The 23,902-nt window shown below is 40.8% G+C and overlaps 2 protein-coding genes and 1 long non-coding RNA gene across 5 annotated transcripts in view; 2 read left to right on the top strand and 1 right to left on the bottom strand.

The window, feature by feature from the left end:
* Window positions 1-4: 4 nt before the first annotated feature.
* On the top strand, window positions 5-15,306 carry LOC115835433. The gene is made up of 3 exons (XR_004030398.1): window positions 5-87; window positions 10,440-10,545; window positions 15,013-15,306. It is a non-coding gene; the product is annotated as an uncharacterized LOC115835433 (long non-coding RNA).
* On the bottom strand, window positions 7,656-17,528 carry FASTKD3 (FAST kinase domains 3). 2 transcript variants are annotated; one of them, XR_004030397.1, is made up of 7 exons: window positions 17,470-17,528; window positions 15,125-16,586; window positions 14,369-14,454; window positions 11,302-11,476; window positions 10,072-10,262; window positions 9,639-9,753; window positions 7,656-8,029 (listed from the first exon to the last, which is right to left on the bottom strand). XR_004030397.1 is itself a non-coding variant. In XM_030813905.1 (7 exons), the coding sequence occupies exons 2-7, from the start codon at window positions 16,560-16,562 to the stop codon at window positions 7,934-7,936; spliced, it is 1,980 nt and encodes a 659-aa protein (XP_030669765.1). In that variant the 5' UTR covers window positions 16,563-16,586; window positions 17,470-17,528; the 3' UTR covers window positions 7,656-7,933. The 2 variants fall into 2 exon arrangements, 1 of the variants encoding a protein (XP_030669765.1); XM_030813905.1 differs by having other exon boundaries at window positions 10,072-10,141.
* A 75-nt stretch (window positions 17,529-17,603) lies between these two features.
* Window positions 17,604-23,902, top strand: part of MTRR (5-methyltetrahydrofolate-homocysteine methyltransferase reductase) — a 31,780-nt gene continuing 25,481 nt past the window's right edge. Inside the window, exons 1-3 of one of the 2 annotated variants that reach the window (XM_004088192.3) lie at window positions 17,604-17,683; window positions 19,257-19,410; window positions 22,175-22,328. In XM_004088192.3, the coding sequence (XP_004088240.2) occupies window positions 17,628-17,683; window positions 19,257-19,410; window positions 22,175-22,328 (364 nt within the window). In that variant the 5' untranslated portion in view covers window positions 17,604-17,627. Of the gene's footprint in view, window positions 17,684-18,747; window positions 18,907-19,256; window positions 19,411-22,174; window positions 22,329-23,902 lie in introns of those variants that run through there. The other variant, XM_030813904.1, reaches the window with a different exon arrangement.

Here is a 23,902-nt window from a genome sequence, read left to right on the forward strand (position 1 = left end):
AAGCCAAATGACTTGCCAAGGCTCCAGGGCAGCGCTGTCCAATAGACACCTGATGAGAGCCACGTGTGTCGTTTCTTATTTGACTCAGTAAGTCCAAAACGTTATCATTTCAACAAATGGCACTAGCTGCCTTTCAAGCGCTTGGTGGCCACGTGTGGCTAGCAGTTACAGTATTGGCCGGTGCAGGTGTAAGGCTGCATGAATTTACCGAATCTGGCAGAACTCAGCTGCTGTGGACAGGGCTCTTGCAATCCTTTGCCAATGTGGTGACGTTGGTCCTTGATCTGAATGCTGGGTCAATACCTGCGTTCCGTTTGTTGAAAATGTATTAAGCTGTATACTAGTGATTGCTGGGTGTTTAGCCAAGAAAAGTTAAAAAACAAACAAACAAAAAAACATGATGACCAAGGCTTTGGAAATGCTTTAGCCAGGGTGCCTGGGAAGGCCAGCCTCGCTGAGGAGGTGGTGTTTGAGATGAAGCATAGCAATAATGAGAAGCCAGTTCTGTGAGTCTGGCAATCCCTTCCAAGCCGACTTGGTCCTCTGAGGCAGAGGCAATCTTGTGTTTGAATGGCAGCAGGAAGTGGGGTGGTGTGGCCTCATGAAGCCAGAAACTGGTAGGAAGTGAAGGTGAACAGATAGGCGGGGGCCTGATGGAGGGATCTTACAGACCATGGAAGGAGCAGTGCCCTGCCTTCTTCCCCACCCCTGCAACTAGGTAGGAATGTCTTGTCTGCCATTCTGTGATGCAGGCTGGTGGCTTAAGATGCCTCTCTCATTCTGAGGCACCTGGTGATCCACTCTGTAGAGGTCTCCAGGGTCCTAGAGATCCTTCTGGGCAGGATTTAAGACATCCCGGTGCCACCACGCTTTTTCTCCCTTTTTTTATTTTTCTCTCTCTCTCTCTCGTGGGTCCCCATGAGCTTCCTGAGAAACCCATGTGCCTTCTTTGTCCCACTAACATATCTTTTTGCTCCATGGGCAGGCAGAACATGAGTCAGTCATGAGTCAAGGGTCAGACACCTGCCCACCATGTCTCTAAGCCCCAGGGGACCTATCAACCTCATTGGAGCCACTTGGAGAGGGTGACATATCCCTGGTGCTTGGAGATGGAGCACCATCTCTCCTACATGTGAAGTGAAGGAAAAGGGGCTCTTATTTTTCTCCTATGGGCTGAAGTCATGAAAGGCATGACTCATACTTTTTTGGCCTCATTAAAGCAGCAGCCAAATATGTGTTTTTTTTTTTTTAAGCCCTTATAATCTACTGCTTCTCTCAACCTCTCTCAATGTCTCCAAAGACACAAGAGAGGTCAACTAATGGTCACAAGATTTTGTAAGCTTTGCATCGGTGACCCAGTATCATACTTTCGAAAGTGAAGGTACTTGAAACCAATTATCTTGGGAATTCACTAAAACTGAGACTGAGATAATTTCTTAGTAAAAGAAATTAGTAAAGTTTACACAGTTATACAGATGTGAATCTGCTAACTTCAATTTCAGTAGGTGACGTTTTGTCGTGTCCTAGACCAAGAGCCCTTGAGGGCAAGGCTACCTACATCTTTTTCTTCTTGGATGGAGATATGGTTAGGCTTTGTGTCCCCACCTTAATCTCATCTTGAATTGTAATCCCTATAATCCCCACATGTCAAAGGAGTGACCAAGTGGAGATAATTGAATCATGGGGGCCGTTTCCCCTATGCTGTTCTTGTGATGATGAGTTCTCACAGGATCTGATGGTTTTATAAGGGGCTCCTCCCCTTTTGCTAGGTGCTTCTCCTTCCTGCCACCTTATGAAGAAGGTGCCTTGCTTCTCCTTTGCTTTCTGCCGCGATTTTAAGTTTCCTGAGGCCACTCCAGCCATACTGAACTGTGAGTCAATTAAAACTCTTTCCTTTATGAATTACCCAGTCTCAGGTATTTCTTTATAGCAGCATGAGAACAAACTTATACAGATGGCTCAAGTCTGGCATACAGTAGGAACTCAAATATTTGAGTCTGAGACAAGGGCCTGAGTTTATTTGGGAGGTAATTCCAGGGAACAGGAGAGAGGGACCAAGAGGAACAAGAAGCAGGAGAGACACCAAGGATGCACTACCCAGGTCACTGCTGAGGGCACCTGGTGCATGGCCATGAACCTTTCTGAGGGGCCTGGAGAGGCCTTGAAGAATTGCCCCAGAGGATCAACATGGAGGTGTGTTTCATCACTTGCTCCTGTCTGCTCGGTGGAGGCTTGCTCCTTCAATTGTTGACTCCTTAACTTGTACGACCACTGCCCCAGGGCCTCACAGTCTCCCCTGCAGCGTCTTGCCTCCTTGGTGTCCGAGAACCCCTGGGGCTGACAGCAAAAGACAGGGGCATGTACTGGAGTTGAGATGGTGAGATGCTTCTTTCATGAGGTGAGTCATAGCCCCACGGAATGGTCCACCAGAGATGAGGGTGAAATGAGATGTGAGGCCCTGAGGATACAGGGCAGGTTACCAGAGACAGATGAAACCATGGGCAAGGCAGACTTTGGCAATTTTGATTATTAAGAGGCTTTAGTTCCTTTTTAAAAAATACTCTTTTTAAAAAAATATTTTCCTATATGATCTTATTATATATTCCCAGGTACGTGAGTGGAATACAAGGTCACAGTCATACATTTAGGCTCCTCATGTCTGTACTTGTACTCAAAAGTTCTGTGCAGGAGAAGGGGAGGATGAAAGAAGCGTGAAAACCCTCCTCTCAAAGGAGGCAAATTAATCGAGTAAGGACACACAGTGGGGTTGGGTTAAACAGTTTATTAGTCAGGGTTCCCTCCAGGGACAGAACTAATAGGATGTGTATGTATGTATATAAAGATATATAATATATATATATTTTTTATATGGGAGTTTATTAAGGAGTATTAACTCACATGATCACAAGTTCCTTGTATTAGTTCATTTTCACTCTGCTGATAAAGACATACCCAAATCTGGGATGAAAAGAGGTTTAATTGGACTTAGAGTTCCACATGGCTAGGGAGGCCTCAGAATCATGGCAAGAGGTGAAAGGCACTTCTTACATAGTGGCAGCAAGAAAAAATGAGGAAGATGCAAAAGCGGAAACCACTGATAAAACTATCGGATCTCACGAGACTTATTCACTACCACGAGAATATGAGGGAAACCACCCCCACGATTCAGGCTATCTCCCTCCGGGTCCCTCCCACAACACATGGGAATTATGGAGATTTGGGTGGGGACATAGAGCCAAACCATATCAGTCCCACAATCGGCCATCTGCAAGCTGAGGAGCAAGGAGGCCAGTCTGAGTCCCAGAGCTGAAGAACTTGGAGTTTGATGTTCAAGGGCAGGAAGCGTCTAGCATGGGAGAAAGATGTAGGCTGGCAGGCTAAGCCAGTCTAGTCTTTCACATTTTTCTGCCTGCTTTTATATTCTGGCATCATTCCCAAGGCATTCAAGCCAAATTGAAGCAAGTCTCTGGATCTGCCCTTTGGTTTAATAGGAAATACAGCAGATAGATACAGAAACAAGTTAGACAACACCAAATCAACAGTGTGGGACATTCTACAGGGCAATTGATCTAATTTCTCCAATAACTTAATGACATGAAAACTAGGTGAGAAAGAGTGGCAGTTAGAGACATAAGAGACTTAAGTGGTAGAATCTCTAAAAGTTATATGTGGACTTTGGATCCTGATTCAAAAACATCAACAGTTAAAAAATGTTTTTGAGATAGTACAGGAAATTTAGAATATAGACTAGAAATTAAATGATGACAGGGAACAATAACTAATTTTGTTATTTGTAAAACGGCTGGTTAGATAAAGAAAAAAATGCTTATCAGTTATAGATGAATACTGAAGTATTTAGGATAAAATATTATGATAGCTTCGATTTCTCTAGAAACATTCCAGTGGGGAAAAAAAAAGGAAAAAGTTAAAGAATAGATGAAACATGATTGGAAAATTATGGTAATTTTCATGCTGAATAGAGGAACTTGCAAACTTATTATACTTTTTCTTTTAGAGATGGGGTTTTGCTCTGCCACTCAGGCTGGAGAGCAGTGGCGTGATCATAGCTCCTGGCCTCAAGTAATCCTCCTGCCGTGGCCTCCCAAAGACTGGGAATACAACATGAGCCACTGAGCCAGCTTTTCTTTCAATTCTTATACTTTTCTTTCAATTCTTATGTGTGTTCAAAATTTCCTGTAATACAAGCAAAAACAGTAGGGTTATTAAAAGAGATTGTTTCTTGTAAACATTAGAACCCAAAGTATCAGCTCCACCCACACACTGTGAGCACTCTGTATCGGAGACTGTGGGAGTGGGAGGGAGATGTTTGCTTTTTCTGGGATGGGATTACAAGTACTGGATGAAGGCAAAATTTCTTTTCATGGAGCCGAACGGGGGGAGAACATCAACATAAAGGCAGGTTTCCTGACTCGTGCAGCAAGGGAGACTGCAGACCACAGGAGCCTAGAGACATCGAGTCAAACACAGGACTAGACAGGGCTGTTGTAGGATTTGGGGAGGTGTGAATTTAGGTAAAATTTAATGAAGGTGAGCTGGAGAGACTCAAGCACAGCAAGTTTGTGTGTCAAAGAGTTAACAGTAATCTTGGCCTAAGAAGCCGATTCAGGTCCCTCAAAGGGAAGACAAATGTGGAACGTTGTGTGCAAAATTCCCACGTCTAGAGCTCTGCAGTTGAGGGGGATATTGAAGCTACTTCTCCATTGGTCAGATTGGCCCATGCGGCTCAGCTCATATAGACAAGTTAGATGTTCCATTTTATTGATCTGATTTCAAACAACAAAGACTTTAGAGAACAAAGTTTCTTAGCACTATGTCCTTGATGATCATTAACAAAGGCAGTTGTCAAAGGCTCACAGTGGCACCCCTAGAAGTCCTGATCAGCAAGTTAGCCATGTTCCTTCTTATAGACCATGCCTTACATGAACCTTCACCATGAGCTATACGATAAAATTTAACTGAGAATGAATGAACACACCTGTACCAATAACAATAATCGCACCCAGTGTTCACTGAGTATTTACTATTTTCCAGGAATTGGACTAAACAGCTTACAAGATATGTCTCATTTCATTATCTACACTAGATATTTAGACTCCAAATGGGGGTGGGTGTATTCCCAGTTTGGAAGATCTCAGCCCTAAGGGGATAATTTGCCTGGTTCCTCACTGAGCCAAGACCCCTCTCTGGATTTGCACACATCATCTTCTGGTAGGTATACTTTTTTTTTTTTTAATTTTATTTATTTATTTATTTAGAAGGAACTGACTGCTTCCGTTTTCCCAGAATTCTACCAAATACTTAGCAAGTGTCCACATGTACCCAAGTGACGCACATTCCTTACATAGAGGAAGGTAAGGAAAGGTAAAGAAGACTGCCTGTGTTGTTCAGGCAGAACTGTTACCACACTCTTCCACAGCTCCTGCCTGCCTGCCATCTACACACACACTCACAACATACACTCACAACACACTCAGAGAGGATCCACTCTCTCCTCCAGAGATCCTCTAGTTTCAACTGCTGCAGCCCAAAGTCCTGAACTTTGCTGCCCCCTATTGATAGGCCCAAAGAATATCACTGTTGCTGCAAGAGTTGTGCTAGTGAGTAAAACAATTTTTTTCACTCATTTTTCTTGCTTTGCTTTACTTTTGAAAACAAATATAGAAAGGTTATGCAATTATTAAAAATATTATCAAATACATAGTTGCAAGAGCCATCATATTGAATATGTAATTGCAACTGACATTCAGATCACTTTTGTTTGTACAGGTATAGACATACAAATGAATTCATCAGCATGAGAATTCAGTTTAAAAGGACTTAGCTTTATGATTTGACAAAGCTTGTCAAATTCGCTCGTTAGTGAAACCAGCAACCTTATATCTATTAGCCTAAATTATTTTCATGTACTTCAGGATTAAAATTTGAACAGGGCCAGAGGCAGGTCTAGCCTCCCTCCCTGGGCCAACCCTGTATGCTTTACACTGGGTGTTCCAGCCATTGACAATGGCACCCCTAGACCCTGCTCTCTTCCTTCTAAAACTCAGCTTACAAATCACTCTGAGGCTGTCTCTCACTGCCCAGGGGGGCATGAGGTCTCTGTGTTCCCAGAGCCTTTCTTGTGTGTCAGGGTGCCGGAGGCCTCACCACTCCCATCGCCTGCTCACTAATCTCACCTGTTTCAAGCCCCTCAGGGGCAGGGGCTTTTTCCTATTTGGCCCTGGAGCTGGAGCATTGAGTGTGCCCAGCGTGATCAGAACTGTGAGTGTCTGCTGAATGCGTACGTGAAAAGGGTCGGGGAGAGCCAACTAAGACAGGCTCAGCAGAGGCTGTAAGTGAAAACTGCAGGAGGAGCATCTGATTCTGATGAGCAAACGGAAAAGCTTGCAATGGATGAGATGGACTTACATCAACAGCACAGGTGAAGAATGCTCGTGCTGTATTTTTCTTCATAGCATTTATAGCAGACCGTCATTACCTCTTCGTGTGGCTCTTTAATTGGTTTAAGTCCCTCTCTGCTCCTTAAACTGTATGCTTTTAACCTCACACCACATTTCTGGGTTGAGTTTCGCACCAAGAATTAGCTGAGTCATAGGGAGAGGTGTACAGCAGAGTGAGGGTGGACCAGAGGCCAGGGAGGGAACCTGAGTTCACTAAAAAGGCAGAAAAAGACACAGGACTGGATATTAGCTGCAAGGAGGTGTGAAAGGGGTTTCTGAGGCCTGATATGATCTGGAACAGATCTTAGGCTCAGTGTCAGGAATGCCTGTTTTAAGTCATCTAAGAGCTGTGAAAAAGTGTAAATCAGCTAATTACCCAGATTTCAGAGAGGTGTGAGAATCCTTCCAAGCCAGGTCCCAAATGAGCGGCAAGGTCAGCTAGGTACCCGGATACATCAGAATCTACCGTGCTTATCTCCTGCCCAATCTCCATTTGCTTCCATTGTCTCTCTCTTTCTTTGTAATTGGAGACAAAAAGTGATCTTAGCTCATCTAGTTTCCATTTCCTATTCTAAAGATAAGTAAATAGAGCCAAAAAGCTAAAGTGAAGTAAAAACCATGATGGGGTGGACATTCAGACTAATACCAGCTAACTTGCACTGTGTGCTTACTCTGTGCAAGGCACTTTTCTAAGTGCTTTATATAATTATCATCTCAACTTGTTACAGGTTCAATTGTGTCCCTCCTCCCCCCTTCAAAAAATACACTCTGCTACTCCAGTCGGCCCTCTTGTCCTCTTCTCCCTTGAAACTGTAACCTGACTGTGATGAGGCAATGAAGGATCTGCAATGAACTAATGACAATTTAATTCATTCTTGATTTATAATTTAGAAGATCCTCCCTCCAAACACCTCCCCAAAAAACCTACCTAAATCGCTTTTCCATTTGTCTAAATGTTTATTAAAAAAAAGTTCCCATACTAATATATCTTATTAACTAAAAGATTGTTTCTGCATAATTCTATAATATTTATATCCAAAGCACTGTACTCTATTTCTCATTGCTCCTTTTCCTTACGGTAAATCTCACTTCCACTCACAGAATACAAAGAGGTAAAATTTCTTCCTTACATCTGTTAGAAAACAAAAGGTCTCTAAAGAGCAAAATATTTTCATTTAGCAGATAACTACGACAAAATACTTTAAAATCACATTTATTCATTGAATTCCTTTACTGCACATGATCAGTTGTTTGATGTATAAAAAGTATCTATGACACTAGTATTAAAATTAATTTTAAATTTTACCACAATAAATGTATACATAGTATAAAGAAAACTATAGATGATTTCAGATCACCAGTCTAGAACATATTCTGCAAAGTGGCTAATTCACATATTTTTCTTTTAATACTGAATTCCATAAAAATGCAAGTTTTTTCATTGTTTTGAGTTCTGAAGCCAGTATTCATTCTTGTCACCAATGAACAGTGTTTTGAGAAAACAGTTTTCTTTGTAAATATTCCACCAATTCACATCTTGATTTTAGCATCCCAATCTCATGATAGGGGATCTGTAAAGGTAGAAAAGTAAAACTGGTCAAGATCCTTCAAAATCTGAGGTTCCTCTGGCTATTGGTTACCTTGTTTGTTTCTTACACGCTTCCCCACAGCGGAATATAAGCTCCTGGAAGGCAAATATCCCAACCAGCTTCTTCATCCTGTATCCCCAATGTCTATAACAGTGCCTGGCACTGAGAAGGGGCTTGGTAAATATTTGATGAATTAATATGTAGAATATGTAAATAAGAATTAGACATGATCTCTTGTTCTCTAGGAGTTCACAGCTTGGGTGGCAAATTAAATTACACAATAAATATAAAAAGCTGTAGGTTGGTGATCTAGTGCTAACAGGGAGTGGGCATTTCATTAGATGAGGGTGGGGATGCCAACAAACTGCTGGAAGGTAGGTATTCAGAGAGCTGGAGGACGCAGCAGGGACAAAGAGGGAATGAAGAGAGAGAGAGAGCAGGAGGTGCAGCGAAGCAGAGAGCCTGCTCAGCTGGGAGCAGAGGGGCCAGGTAGTAATCACGTGCCTGGAGCCTGGCTGCAGGCCAACCATGGAGGGTCTTGAATGTTAAAGATGTAGAGAAGTTTTTACTTTATTCTGTAAGCAGTAAAGAAACAATGAAGGCTTCTGAGTAGACACTGGCATGATTAGTTTTAGGAGTATTCAGCTGGGGATGTGCAAGATGGAGAAAAAAGTCAGCAGATATGAAACCATAGTGCTGCCTAGTACTGACAGCTTAGAGAATTAGGGCAGCTCTCATTCTCATGCACTGCTGAGCCCTCACCTAAGACCTTCTTACATTATCTACAGTGAAAATACTTAAAAGGTCTTAAATATTAAGTGTTGGTGAAGCTCCTTATTTTAATGGATTATCTTGTCCATTTTTATTTATTCAATCAAGGAGAAATTAAAACAGAACATATATTCCAACAATTGAGTAATTCTAAAAGCAGGGTTAAGCATAGCTTATAATGAATATAGGTATGCCCCACTTTTGAAAAATCAAAGCTCTGAAAATTCTGTATTTCAAAATAAAAGTCAAGAGATTTAAGCCGAATTAACAACGTTGGGATTTAAACTAGACATAAGATCAGTGGTCCACTGGGCTGGCAGACCAGTTAGTACTGTAAAAGTAAATTAAAATGGAGCCTGTGCCTGAAAAATCCCTGAGCAGACCAAGCCAGTCGGGCCTTGAAAATAACCTTAACTTTGCTTAAAGTGCAAATGTTAAGCAAAATTTAACTGGGGCTATTTCTTGTAAAAGCTTCTACTAGAGAGAAACAGAACTTAAGCTCAACCAATCAGAAGCATCTCACAAACTAATAATTATATAACTAGGAACTTTCCACAGAATAGTTCAAACAAGGCAGCAAGAATATATAACTGTAACTAGTCAAGTAGATTCTTTGTGTACTTGTGTTCTTCCTATAAAAGCCTCCCTCTTGTGTTCCCAAGCCATTTTGGGTTTTGTGCTGTCCAATTCAATAATTGCTGTCTGATCAAATTCTTTAAAATTTTACTGTGCCTCAGATTACTTTTTAACAGTAACCTGGAAAAAAAGGTTTGAATTAGGATTTGCTTTTGGGAAACAAAAAAAATAGGTGAAACTGTACCTGAACAACTTGATAACCAAGTAACTGTAGGTGTCTTTGTTTAATAGCTTCTTTTCCCAGTAAGTGTTTGCTATTGGAGCAAAACCTTTCTGGACCATCAATACACAGCGCTATCCTGAAAAATAAAAAAGGAGAAAAAACTTAATTTTTAAAATAATCCAAAATATTTATTATATATTTTAGTTGCCAAAGTTTATTTGGGATTTGGCTATTACTATGTGCCAATATCATTTTCAAATGAGTCATGAATTTGATCTTATTAATATTAATGTTTATAAAATATTACAAGGAATTTCCCAACATGGTATTCTGAAATATAGTATTTTAATTTCCAGAATCATATCTATTTTTTTCACCTTCTTGAGAAAAAGATACCACTGCTTATTAGCCTCAACAAGTCTTGTAATGTGAAAAACACAACATTTTCCTGTACCTTTTATGGATATCTTCATCAACTGTGGATGGCAATACAAATCCTTCTTCATCTAATTTAATTTCAACATCTGGTGAGAGAAGAAAGGAAAAATTCGTCGTGTGATACCCTCACAAACACTATCTTCCTGTATTCATTCCTTTGCTTTGCTTTGATTCCTTCCACATTGCATTGATCAATTGGAGTGAAGGCTGCAAAGTAATGACCACAACCAAACAATGGTGAGAATTTTAATTCAATTGGCTTTATCATCAATCAAGTCAGCCTTAAATTAAGAAAGCTCCACAACCCTAAGCCACAGAATGGGTTCTGAAGTTATCTGGGGTATGACAAGGACTATGCATGCTTTCTCTTTCCCCTTATAACAGGTGGCAGAGATCCTTCAATCCAGACTTGAAGAAAACCCTTGAGTTAAGCCGTTAGACATCTATGCAACTCATAACTTCCATCATTCCAACTTGCAGTGCCTCCATGGTAAGTAAAGAAAGCATGCCGCACCCAGACACCTGGTCTGCGAGCATGGAAGGCTTCGCTGTCCTTCCCCTCTGGTAAACTGCAGTTCCTTTCGTAAAGAGAAGGGAAGTGACCATCTGAAGCCTATGAACTGCTGTCCTTTATGAGAAGGCTTTCTTCTACACATCAAGTTAGAAGAACTGTAAGGACAGAGGACTTGGAGTCTCTAGTCAGTGCTGTCCAGGAGAAATTTCTGTGATGTGGAAATCTTTATAATGGCGCTGTCCAATTTGGCAGCCATGAGCCATATGTGGCTACTGAGCACTTGAAATGTGACTGAGGAATTGAATTTCCTTAAACTTTCAATAATTTAAATAGCCACATGGTCTAGTGGCTACTATATTTGGACAGTGCAAGCCTAGGTTATAGTAGTAGCTAACAATTAGTGAGCATTTCCTATGTTCCAGGTACTATTTTATTTAGTCCTTAAATAAGTCTTTGAGGTCACTCTTACTATCATTTTACAGAGGAAGAAGCAAGCAGAAAAAGGTTAAGTACTCTGCCCAGGACATTCTGCTACTACGTGGCTAATATTTGAGACTTAAACCCAGACAGTCTTGACTCAACAGCTCTGCTGCTAACCCCAACTTGCCTTCAGGGAAGGGACCATTCCATTTTGCATTTCCAGAGACCTTCTATTGCTTCTAAGTCCCATATATCTCCAAAATCGAACATGATGCTTAGGTTTAAAACAACAAAACTCCTTATACTACTTACCTATTGTATAACAATAGGGTGTCAACACTTTTGGAGCAAAATATAATCTTTCTCCTAAAAGGTCAATCAGCCCAATCTTCACATATCTATAAAGCTGAGAATCCACAGGGGTCTCCAGGGAACAGCATGGGGTAAGAAATGACTTTACTTGATATTTAGGATGGAGTTTTGGACCCTAAAAAATCATAAGCGCAAACGTGAGAAAGAAAAATAAGATATAAAAACAAAGAATAAATTGAAGGTTACCTAGGTAGAAAAGTTTGCTATAACATGACTTTATAGGCATGATACTTTTCCAGGAATTGGGACAAGCATCTCTCTCAAAATGACAATGCAAACTTCTATTGTTACAGTGCAAGTCTAATAGTTCAAAATGTCTTTTATATGTGTTTTTACAGTAGTCACTGGTTACTATAAACAGAAAGAAAAGAAGGAAGGTAAAAAGGAGTGAGGAGGGAGTGAGAAGAAACATAATAATGCTAACAGTTCAAGAAACATTTTTAGAACTGAGAATTGTCCGAAGGGTCTTAAGTACACACAACTAAAGTTTTCAAGACAGGTTTAATTTCTCTAATCTGAAAATCCAAAATCCAAAATGCTCCAAAATCCAAAACCTTTTGAGCACAGACAGGCTGCTTAAAGAAAATGCTCATGAAGCATTCTGGATTTCAAATTTTTTTGAATTAGGGATGCTGAACTGGTAAATATAATGACAATATTTTAAAATATGAAAAAATCTGAAAGCTGAAACACTTCTGGTCCTTAGCATTTTGGATAAGAGATACTCAATCTGTAATGGAAAATGTGATATAAATGACATTCCAATTTAGGAAGAAAAGGATAGCAATACAATAACCAATGCTGGAGAAAATGTTTATTTATTTGGAAAAGAACTAAATTAAACTTTTGTCATCCATTACAGACTCTAATAAATTCCAGGTGTGTACAACATGCTGACTATAGTTAATAAGAATGATTGTATGCTTGAAAATGGCTGAGAGTACTTTTTTACTTTTTGTTTTTTTTTGAGACAGAGTTTCACTCTTGTTGCCCAGGCTGGAGTACAATGATGCGACCCTGGCTCACTGCAACCTCCACCTCCTGGGTTCAAGCGATTGTCCTAACTCAGCCTCCAGAATAGCTGGGACTACAGGCGCGTGCCACCATGCCTGGCTAATTTTTTGTATTTTTAGTAGAGACAGGGTTTCACCATGTTAGCAAGGCTGGTCTCAAACTCCTGACCTCAGGTGATCCACCCGCCTTGGCCTCCAAAAGTGCTGCGATTACAGATGAGCCACTGAGCCCAGCAAGAGTACATTTTAAATATTCTTACCACAAAATAAAATGATAGGTATGGAGGTAATACACATGTTAATTGGTTTGATTTAGCCATTCTACAATGTATACATATTTCAAAACAAGATGAACACAATAAGTATATATAATTTTTATTTGTTAATTATAATACATACATAAATAAAAATTCAATTTTGCTTTTAGATCAAAGATCTAAATAAAATTTAAAAGATATTATTTTTAAAAATGTAAAATATCCATGCTCTTGAGACAGGAAACTCGGAATTCATAAAAGACAGATTCGACTACAGAACATTTAAAAATACATCATAAGTAATATTAAAAAGTAATAAAAGAGTACAAATCAGGGGAAATTATGTACAACATTCATAGTAGTTAATATCTGCTTTACAATGAGTCCTTAAAGGCAAACCATCCAACAGAAATAAATTAAGGTGTATAAAGGCAATTCAAAAGAAATGTAAATGGCCAACACATATTTGAAAATATGCTAAACTTCATTAATGCTCATTAAAATGCAACTTAAATATATGATATGATATCCTCTTTCTTGTAGTTGAGTAACACAAATTAAAGAGACTACTAATACACTGCAATAGAAGTGGAGAGGACATGGCCACCTTCATTCATTGCTGGGGAAATGTGACATCTGTAACTATTAGGGAAAAAAAAATCTGCCAGTATCCATCAAAAATTAATCCAGTAATCACATTTTTAGGAATCTAGTTTATATATGAAAAAAACCAAAAAGGCTCTAGTATGACAGGATTTGCAAGAATGTTTATTATAGCATTCCCGATAGAGACAAAAGTTGCAAAAAACCTCCAAGTGCATCAATAGTAGAATAAACACCATGAAATATCATGCCTTTCTAAAAAGAATGCATGTGATCTGTATGCACTGCCCTCAAGGGATGGCCATGATATACTGGGCATTAAAGCAAATTGTACTTTGATTAGTCAGTCTCATTCCTTGAAAAGAGAAAAAAATAGACAGTGTTTATGTATCTGTATACATTTGGGCATAGAAACTGCTTTTAATACTGTTCCTTTAGAAATGGTAAGGGATTGGGGTTAACTATTATTTATCTTTATATAACTTAGTACTGTCTAAGCTGTTTTAAAAAAGGGGTATTTTTCCATTCTTATTACCTTATTTCAAAAATCAGATACTCTAAACTATGATTCAGAGTCAAGTAGAGAGAAGCAGAGAGAGAATGTCATAGTCTGGTGCGCTATTTCTGATTCTACATAAGGAATGTGATAGATAATAGGATAAATCTTTATAAGTCTTTATGGGAAGAGCAAACTCTAGATAAACTAAACTCTATTAGATAAAAGTGAAATTTCTGGCTTGGCTTAAAAATGTATTGTACTTGCAAATAATTTAGGTATTTGTTCAGTCCAGACATTCACACTTTGATAACAAACAGCTATGGGAAACCTAGTAGTAAACCAAGTACTAAAACCCTGTAAAACCTTCGGAGAGAAGGGAGAAATACTGTAACTCACATGCCTGCAGCACTTGATAAAACCTCCTAAGAAATCTTACACAGCAGGAAATTGTTCCTTCAAGAACAAGAACACAAAAATGGGGTCCATTTATCAAAGAAAAGCCTATCTGGTGGCAACTGACTCCAAGTAAATGAAATTCTGCTTTTTCAGGTTATTCAGACAGATCAGAAGTAAAGGAATTTAAAAGGAAACTGCACCCATAGGGAAATAAAGCCACATATAGTTCATGCTTTTACCTTATAGAAAGGGCATTCCAGGACTGAGGCTAAGAAAAGTTGGGTCAGTTGTGCCCGACTCAATTTGTCCAAATGAGATTCTTTACCTGAAACAGAAAGCATCCAAGTCACAGTTATGTCTGAATTTAGGTATGTCTGAGAGAACATCACGAACATTCAACATCAATTTACACACTCCAGACAGAAGTATTCTATTTTTAAATGACACTATGAAATGAGCTTGTTAGAATTAATTATGCCCTCCTCTTGCCACCAATGAAATTGACTTCCAAGAACCCAAGCTCCTAGCTACAGAATACAATTAAAAGAGATAAAATATGTTCACAGAATTAGTGGAAATTTCCTTTAACTATGGAGTTCCGGAAATTTGACATATTTGGGTGGCCTTGAATTAAGATGAACAATACTATCCTCTCAAAAAAAAAAAAAAAAAAAAAGATACAGTTGCTCACTCATCAAAAGTTCTAACATGTTAATGTGGCTATTTCCACTGCCATCACCATATCTCCTAAGAATGCTGCAATTTCTCAGATAAGGCAAAAGTCAGTTTATCTGAGACAACTTTCCTCCCTCTACACGATTTCCTAGCATGCTTTAACTCTGTGTTTATGCCAGCATCTGTTAACTTCAGGTCTCATCTTCAGATCACTATGGAAGAAAAACTAAAGGCAACACACTGCCTTTATATGTGCCTTGAAACCACCGCCAGTTCAAAGGTTACTTTTTTCCAACTGTCAGAATTTATAACCAACTCACCTTGCAGCCGTTGAAGGAAAGAAGGCTTGAATATTTTTGCCATAAAGTTGACTGGATGGCATTCATTAAGTGAACATGAATGAAGAAGTTTCAATAATGTTTCGGGTGGAAAATAATTGAAATGAGTGAATAGCACGTTTTCCAGCTTTCTAAATAAAGCAGAGGAATTTGGTGGCAAATAATTGAGTTTCCCAAATGGTTCCATTAATGCAGAAATCTGACTAGGTGAAAATTTTTCTGTTTGGCAAACAAAAGTTTCTGCCACTGCATTGAGGATGGGTTTTGAAAGAATCAGTTTTCTACTGCAGTACTCCATGACTCTGCAGACAACTTCAGGATCCAACGTGAGGCACACCGCAGCTACATGATGCTCTAGGGCTTTTGTGAAAAATGTGTCATGGTGCCCAAAATATATGAACGCCTCCAAGACTCTCCTAAGCTCCTCGTTAGTGAAATGCGGGACATGCCTCACTACATATTTGCCCAATTTTATAATCAGAGGAAATGCTTGACTTTGATCAAGAACCACCAGGGCCGTTAACATTTGGCTAATCAATTTAGGATTCAGGTTGGAAACTATTGAAAGGGAAAAGTTATTTATCTTATTTAAAAATGTTTGGTGTTCATCCACTTTTTCAGTACATGCCTGCAAGATTCTATAAAGGGCCACAATATCCTCTGGGGTAAATGTTTCCAATTTTTCACCTTGCAGTTGATTTATAATGAGTTCTAGTGTCACACAACCTGAACTGTGCAGTCTAATCAGACTTTCCCCAAGAATACAAAGATTGCGAACTTCCATGCCACCTTTTTTGAGACGATTTTGGCATTCTGCCACCAGGTTCAGTAACAGGCTACTTTGAGGATCCACATGCAACAGAATGAGAGCTTGCAAAGCAGTCACCAAACTACTGTTTGACAGCTGTGAGGGCTCCTTTTCAAACTGAAAGCATAAAGCTTGAAAGATGCTATTCTCCAGTAGTTCTTTTGGCAGCCCTTGATCACCATCCTTTTTTTCCACTTCACAAATCCGTTGTAAAGCTCCTGCTGCCATAGTGTCAGGCAGGGTTTCCATCGTGCTTATAAAACTTAGCACTTCTTCTGATGAAGTCAAGTTGCTCAGTCTCTTGTAAAACGTCTGACTCTCTTCATTTTTAACATTTTGTTCAAGCCTGTCCCAGTCAGATACTTGAGAGAACACTGGCCCACTAAGTGGATGAAGGTCATTTCCATTTTTCGAATGAAACTTTTTACAATGGGCGTGATGGAATCTGACTCTGAAAGGCTCAGGTTGTCGTGAACAGAACCAAGGGCACAGACGCTCCTTGACTACCTTGTGAACATGATTTAGAGGTTGATTTTTTAAAGCAGCCAGAGCTCTATGCATCCGAAAATCAGATAAACGATAAAGGTTCTTCCTCAAGGTGATTAATGCCATGCCATCAGATTCTCAATTTGATAACTAAATGAAAAAATTTAAAAAGACATGGTTAAATACATTGAGAACATGATTGACCCAACATCAATGTTTATGAAACTACAAACGAGTATCTGAAAAAAAAAAAAAAAAAAAGCATGGATAAAAAAGGATGGATAACAAACACCAGAGGAGCAAGGTCTCTGCATCCTAGATTTAGAAGAGTGGCTGACATTCAACAATAAATCGCTATTACTTGCTAAACACTGTTGTAGGTATTCTGTTAACTTACACAGATTCAGTACCTTTACCATCATTTTACACGAGGAAGAATTTGAAGCACAAAGTTACTTTGCCCAGTTTATGCGGGTGGTTAAGTGGCAGAGCTAGGGTTCAAACTCAGGCAATGTAGCTCTTAAGGGTGGCCATTAAATGTTGGTTGGTTGAAGGAAGAAATTGCATTGGGATAGAAATCAAACAAAGAACAGGTAAAGTGGACAAAATTAGGCGAGGTTGGAGCAAGGCAAGGGTAAAAACGCGCTGGAAAGGCCCTAAGCTGTTGGTTTCTCCTCGGTGTCAGGAGACGGTTAGTGTTGAAGGAAAGGGTCTACTTTGTCAATGGAAACAAGGTAGGAAAAGAAAAAGCAAAACATAGATCAATGAAGGGAGAAGGTGGGGCGGCCAGTCCAGATCTAAAGACGCCGCGGGGGGATTTGGCAACACGTGTGTGCAGGACAGACAGAGGGGAGGCCCCGCGGCGCGTTTTCCCAGGAATGAAAGGGACCCGCGGGGCGAGCACCCCCAAACTCGGCGCCCCGGGTACCTGCGCTGAAAACACGGGCCGGGCGGCGCAGCCTGAGGAGAAAGCCGGCCAGGTCTGTGACGCCCAGCCGGACCAACTGCGCCGAGACCCCGCGTGGACACCTACCGCGCTCTGCCGGCCAATCTCTCCGGGTGGCCGCGGAAGCGCCTGGGCATCTTAGGCCTCCGTAGCAAACGCGGGGCGGGGCGGGAGCACGGCTCACGGCGGCGCAATGTGATTGGTCCAGTCCCTTCGGAACTTTCTATTGGTCCTGGGTACCGAGCATGGGCGCTACGTCAGTGCGCACTGGCGCAAGGTTGGTGGAAGCCGCGTTGTGCAGGTACGTGCTCGGCTGGCGCGGCGTAGGTAAGCTGCCTGTCGGCTACGGTTCCCGGATTCCGGCCGCTCGCCCTGCACTAATACCCTGGGAGAGGCGGCCCGGGGCGGGGGTGGGCAGCCGGCTTGCGCCCGTGTTTCCCATGCCCTTCGGGTTCCGGGGGTCGCCGCGGGCTCGGGCTCGGGCTCGGGCTCGACCTCGACCTCGACCTCGGCCTTTGTCCTTGGTGTGCCAGGGAGCGTGTCCCTGGGCTCGGCGTCGGCCTCTGCCCGGGGAGTCCCCTGGGCGGTGTGGGGCCTCTCCGCCTGTTCTGCCTTTGGTTCTAGGCGCTTTCCAGGCCTAGGGAAACCGCACTCGGGGACGCGGGGAACTGGGGAACGTGCCGGGTTGGGGCGGCGCGCTCCGTGGAACCGGGTACGTTCCGAGCGCCCACCCGGCGGGACGCGGCCGTGAGCTCTGTCCACCGCCTCCGCGCCGCCTCCGGGGCTCCTGGGGCCCGGGCCTCCACTGAGAGTCGTGGGAAGGTGGTGCCGGATTGTGGGGGCAGTAGCAGGGGTGAGGGAGGTTGATTGATCCTGGGAAGCCCTCGGGATGTGTGTTTCATGGGAAGTGATAAGAAATTTTAGCTGTAGTAAGGTTTTCATTATCGTTTCCACCGTTTTCTGTGAGCTGTCAATGTGTAGTGTTTTCATATTGTTTATTCACTCATTCAGATCACTTATCGAGTACCAGTTTCATGCCAGGTTCCGTTCTGGGCGGTTCATTCACCAAAAGCCAAGATTTTGGTTTGGGTTTCAGTTTAAATCTGTCTCTACAAATTGACAGCCCACCAGTTTTAGCCGTTAGATGAGTATGGAAAAAAAATCTGTGAGTGTCATTTTACTACTGCTTATCTCTTGAGGAAAAACGTGTTAGTAAAATGTTTAAGTGGATTGGAAATATTTTTTCGTTATATGCACCTGTATGTATATATGCCCATACACTCCCATATTTTTGATTTGCATTAAATAATGAAGGAGAGTATGTGCTTCAGTTACCTTTAGTACTATGATTAGTTTGTTTAGCATTAGGATCAAATAAGAACCAAGAATCCTATCATTTTAATATAGTTTTTACTTTTATCTTTTTTTAAAATGAGGAAACCAAAAGATATTTAAGACTGTTGTGAATGATACTGTGGCTCAAGTTTTGTTCAGGTTCTTGGCTTGTGCCACATCGTTTTTCAGGTAGGTGGTAATAGTCTCATTTTTAGGATAAAGGGGCTGTGGTACGGATCATTTGGGGAGCTTGTCTACAGGGTTGCACTTATGAACCACAGATTCAAGCCCAAATAGTTCCGAGACGATCATCTGATTTCTGAGCCATGGAATTAGAGTTTCATTCGTACACTCTGCTTAATTTGATGAATTCTTATTTAGGCTCATTTGAGATTAGTGCTGAAAACAAATTTAGAAAAGGCCGTTTCATATTATGTGTGGGTATTGTTGCATTGTTTCTTAAAGATTGAGGGAGAATTAATATCTTTAGGTTGTTACTGCTTCATTAAAAAGAGGATCTTTTTTCCTCCACTTTTCAGTTTCACTGTTACATGCCTTGAAGTGATGAGGAGGTTTCTGTTACTATATGCTACACAGCAGGGACAGGCAAAGGCCATCGCAGAAGAAATATGTGAGCAAGCTGTGGTACATGGATTTTCTGCAGATCTTCACTGTATTAGTGAATCCGATAAGGTTAGAGCCATTACAGTGGATTTTACCGTTTTGTGCTTTGAAGAATTTTGGTTGGGAAGTGATGTTTATGAAACAATAAAAGGACACTAAATACCACCAGATAGTCTTTGTTTTTTAACAGAAATGTATTTGTTCAATGGTATGGTAAGATATCACCAGCATTTTTTTTTAATATAGAAATGTGCAGTTGAACTAGACTAAGTGGTCTCAAAAGTTGAAACAAGTAACAACTCCTTAACTGTAAATGACAGAAGTAGCATGTGCTGTGTCTGTTTCACAGGGTGGCTGTGAGAACAAGTGAGTGTGTGTTTGCCTGCTCAGGTGTGCTTTCCACCTCTTGAATCTCAGTGTCCCACTTTTTTCCCCAAAAGAAAGGCCTTGCCGTTCGTGTTAGAGTTCCTCCTGATGAAGGACCGCCTAGATTCTTTTGTGAAATAGAATTTAAAGTAGTAGTGTAAGGATCTGGAAAAAACTCGGCTGCTTCTTCAGGGACTAGTTGTTTATGTTCAGTCTCTGCAGAAGTTCCTACCTTAGGGTATATGCAACTTTACCATCTTGTGTTCTTTTATTTAGTTTACCACCTCCAGATTATACTATTTCAGACAATTCAGGTGATAACAGTTGGCAGGGGCTTTATACCACAAGATGATTTGCCAGCCACTAAGCAGTTAAAATTCACTTCAACACTTCAGAGACTGCCCTGCCAGTGCTCTCTCACTTAAGTGCACAACCCTCTCTGGCCTTTCCTGAAACTCTAGTTCAGAACACTAGACTGTGTGCAGCTCAAGTGAATTATAAACCCAGCTCGTGGAAGGCGACTCACCTAGTTCCTTTATGCAGCCCTGCCATGGTGACTGTGGACACCAGAGAAAAGGGAGCTTCCTGGAGGAGACTGCCAGTCAGCAGACTCTGTCATTCTACAGTAACTTAAGTTCACATTGCAGTGCCACATGATGGAATATCTGAATCTGTTACTTCGGACAAAACCAAAGCCATCAGGCCGGGCGCGGTGGCTCACGTTTGTAATCCCAGCACTTTGGGAGGCCGAGGCGGGCGAATCACGAGGTCAGGAGATCGAGACCACGGTGAAACCCTGTCTCTACTGAAAATACAAAAAAATTAGCCGGGCATGGTGGCGGGCGCCTGTAGTCCCAGCTACTCGGAGAGGCTGAGGCAGGAGAATGGCGTGAGCCTGGGAGGCGGAGCTTGCAGTGAGCCGAGATTGCGCCACTGCACTCCAGCCTGGGCGACAGAGCGAGACTCCGTCTCAAAAAAAAAAACAAAAACCAAAGCCATCAGTATCATAAAACTAGTCCTGATTTGGCCCCTTGTGGTTGACCTCAGTAAGTTGATCAGCAGGTATTTTGGCAGTCAGATGAATGGTGAATTTTTTTTTTTTAACACCAAGTTAGTAATGCTGTTTATCCTCCTTGGCTGATGGTTCCCTCTAGCTCTTCATAATCCAATCTCCTTCCTAGTTCACATAGTCCTTTTCAAGGTGACTGACGTTACTTATACAAACTCTGTATGTAGAGTTTAACACACACCTTATGTAGAGTCTTGGAAGCATTAAATGCTTTGGTAAAAAGTTAGCTCAAGTCATTACCTCTTTTATCAGCGTGAAAAATAAGGTGAATTATTTGGAGCCAAATTCGATGGTGTTCATGGGCAGTAAAGTTTGTGGAGTCCTTATAAGTAAGACAAGGGAGTGCTCTATTTGAAATACTTAAATTTACACGAGGGTAAGAATAAAGAAACTTGATTTGTAAGAGTTTATAGCTCAGCTTGTAGCTAACGATATTCTCAGAGTTAAGACAGTGAAATGCTCTATGGGAAATATTTAAACTTACACGAGAATAAGAATAAACTTGATTTGTAAGAGTTCATAGCTCGCTTATAGCTAATGATATTCTCAGCTCTCTGGAAACCTGAGGGAATGAGGAGCGGTTCTTGATAGCAAGGTCCCTGATTTAGAAGGGGTAACACTTTTAATTCCCAGTTTTAAAATGCCCTGTTGTCCCTCTGCCTTAGTGTCACATGCAGTACACGTGGCTGGTTTTATATTTTGCTGAAGATTTCAGAGCTGTTGTGTTTTTATTGCTGTCTTTCTTTACCACAGTATTCTACTTGTTGCTTCTTTGTATTGCCATTCTAATCCTGAGTGCTTATGTATCAGTTCTCTTTATTTCTGAGTCTCCCTATCCCCATTTTAACACCTCTTTGCTTGCTTTTTTTTACTTTCTTGTGAAAAGACGTTTCCACCCAGTTAGCTGCTGTTCTTCCTTGGCAGCTCATCACAGTGCCTAGGTGCCTCATCTTGGCTCTTAGCAGTGCTGATTTGCCTTGCAGATTAGAGCTCATGTTAATGTTTGACCCATGACTCAGTGGCAAAGAGGTGACTATATCCTGTTTCCTCTGATTTTTCTAAAAATGAAAGACTGGGACTAGATGGAAGCCTGGGATGGGTACTGTTTGTGCCTGTCCCTGCCTTTCTTACACAACATGAAGAGAAAGACATGTTAATCACCCCCAACATCTTGATGAGCATCAACAAAACAGACGCATGGTTTCCTTGAATGACATCCTGCATTGGGCAACTTGATTAAGCTGAGAGCACCTAGTCACTGGACTGGTCATCTCAAAAAAACTGGCAAGGAGGAAAATTGAAATACAAGACAGGAAACTAAGCTGATTGCTTTGCTGCTATGTTAAATCAAGAATGCATGTAGTGTTAGGTTCCTGACTTGATGTCCTTGTTTTGTAGTATGACCTAAAAACCGAAACAGCTCCTCTTGTTGTTGTGGTTTCTACCACGGGCACCGGAGACCCACCCGACACAGCCCGCAAGTTTGTTAAGGAAATAAAGAACCAAACACTGCCGGTTGATTTCTTTGCTCATCTGCGGTATGGGTTACTGGGTAATGGACTCTCTCTTCTGATCTTACTACAGTATACTATTGATATTTCTGGTATCTGAATTATCTTTCAGAACTATGAAGTATGATCATGTAGGTTTTGTCTTATGTAAATATTATGTATATGTATATATAAATGTATGTAATGTGCTACCTTTTCTGAATCTTCCCCAGACTTTACCCCAGAGCCACACCTCTGCAGAACCTCTTGAGTAGCATTTTAATTAAGGGTGCACCTCAGATGCAGCCATAAAACATTTTCAGAATAGCAGTGGCTGGGCCTCATCCTAAACCTACTGAAACGGTCCTTGAAAAAGCAACCCCTCATGCCATTCCTCTGTTTAGAAAAGCAGAACAAAACAAAACACTTCCAATGATTTTGATAACTTCTCTAAGAACGATTCTCCCGGAACGAACAATTTTCATTCCCCAGTTACACATCAGGATTAGCTAGGGGAGTTTTTATTAAATTCTGTGACTTAATTCTGATGTAATTATTCCAAGGTAGGGCCCTGGCATCGTTATTTTTAAAAGCTCCCAGGTGATTCTAACATGTATCCCAGGTTACGAAAAACTGACTTAGGACTCTGTGAACCATAGTTTAAAAATTGTTAAAGGATCAAAAGGACCAGATCAGCACAATATGATACCAGAGGGGAATTGACGGTCTGCATTCCTGACTTGTGACCTATATTGTTTTATCTTTGAGGATTATTTTTTGAAGAGGGTATCTAGCAAGGATGGGTTGAGTATAATAAATAACTGATTAGAAATTTGAGATTGTAACCCTGGCAATGATCTGTCATATATAACATGTTCAAGAGAGTATTTCACAGTATTTATAATTTTTTTTACCTCAAGTTTTTATACTTTCTGTATTTTCAAAGAGAGAACACGTACTTGTTTGAAAATCTAGAAAAGACAGAAACAGAAGCCTGTCCCACTGTTCTAGTCAATGTTAGGCCTAAGCGTGGAACCATTCATTTCTCACCCTTTTGTAAAGAACATGGAGATGACTACACAACTGAGGAATTCAAGCTTTTTTTTTTTTTTTTTTTTTTTTTACCATGACACATAGAAGCAATTCTTGATTTCCCCAACACAGAAACATACCACATCGTTAATTGTGGTTATTTATATGGCTGGTGTACCTTTCTATGTCAGGAGTCAGTAAACTCTATAAAGGTCCAGATAGTAAATATTTTAGGCTTAGGCTTTGCAGGCCTACTCAACTCTGCTGTTATGAATAACATGTACACAAATGGACTTGACTGTCTTTTAATAAAACTTTATTTACAAAGAAAGGCAGTGCATGGTATTTGGCCCAGAAGCTATGGTTGGCTGACCCCTGCTCAGTATCAGAAAAAATGTACAGCTGACAGATACTGTGGTTTTGCAACCTGTCTGATCCTTGTTTTAAGATTTCTATATTTTTACATGTAGTCATGGAGATGAAAATGTGAAGTCTTTTCTTTCAACAGTGGCCAATAAGTATTTTGTTTCATTATATCTGGTACTTTTATATTGTAAAATAAAAGAAAACTGCCTACATGCATAGTATTACTCAAGGAGAATAA

This window comes from Nomascus leucogenys, chromosome 6 (genome assembly GCF_006542625.1).
Source record: "Nomascus leucogenys isolate Asia chromosome 6, Asia_NLE_v1, whole genome shotgun sequence".
NCBI lineage: Eukaryota > Metazoa > Chordata > Mammalia > Primates > Hylobatidae > Nomascus > Nomascus leucogenys.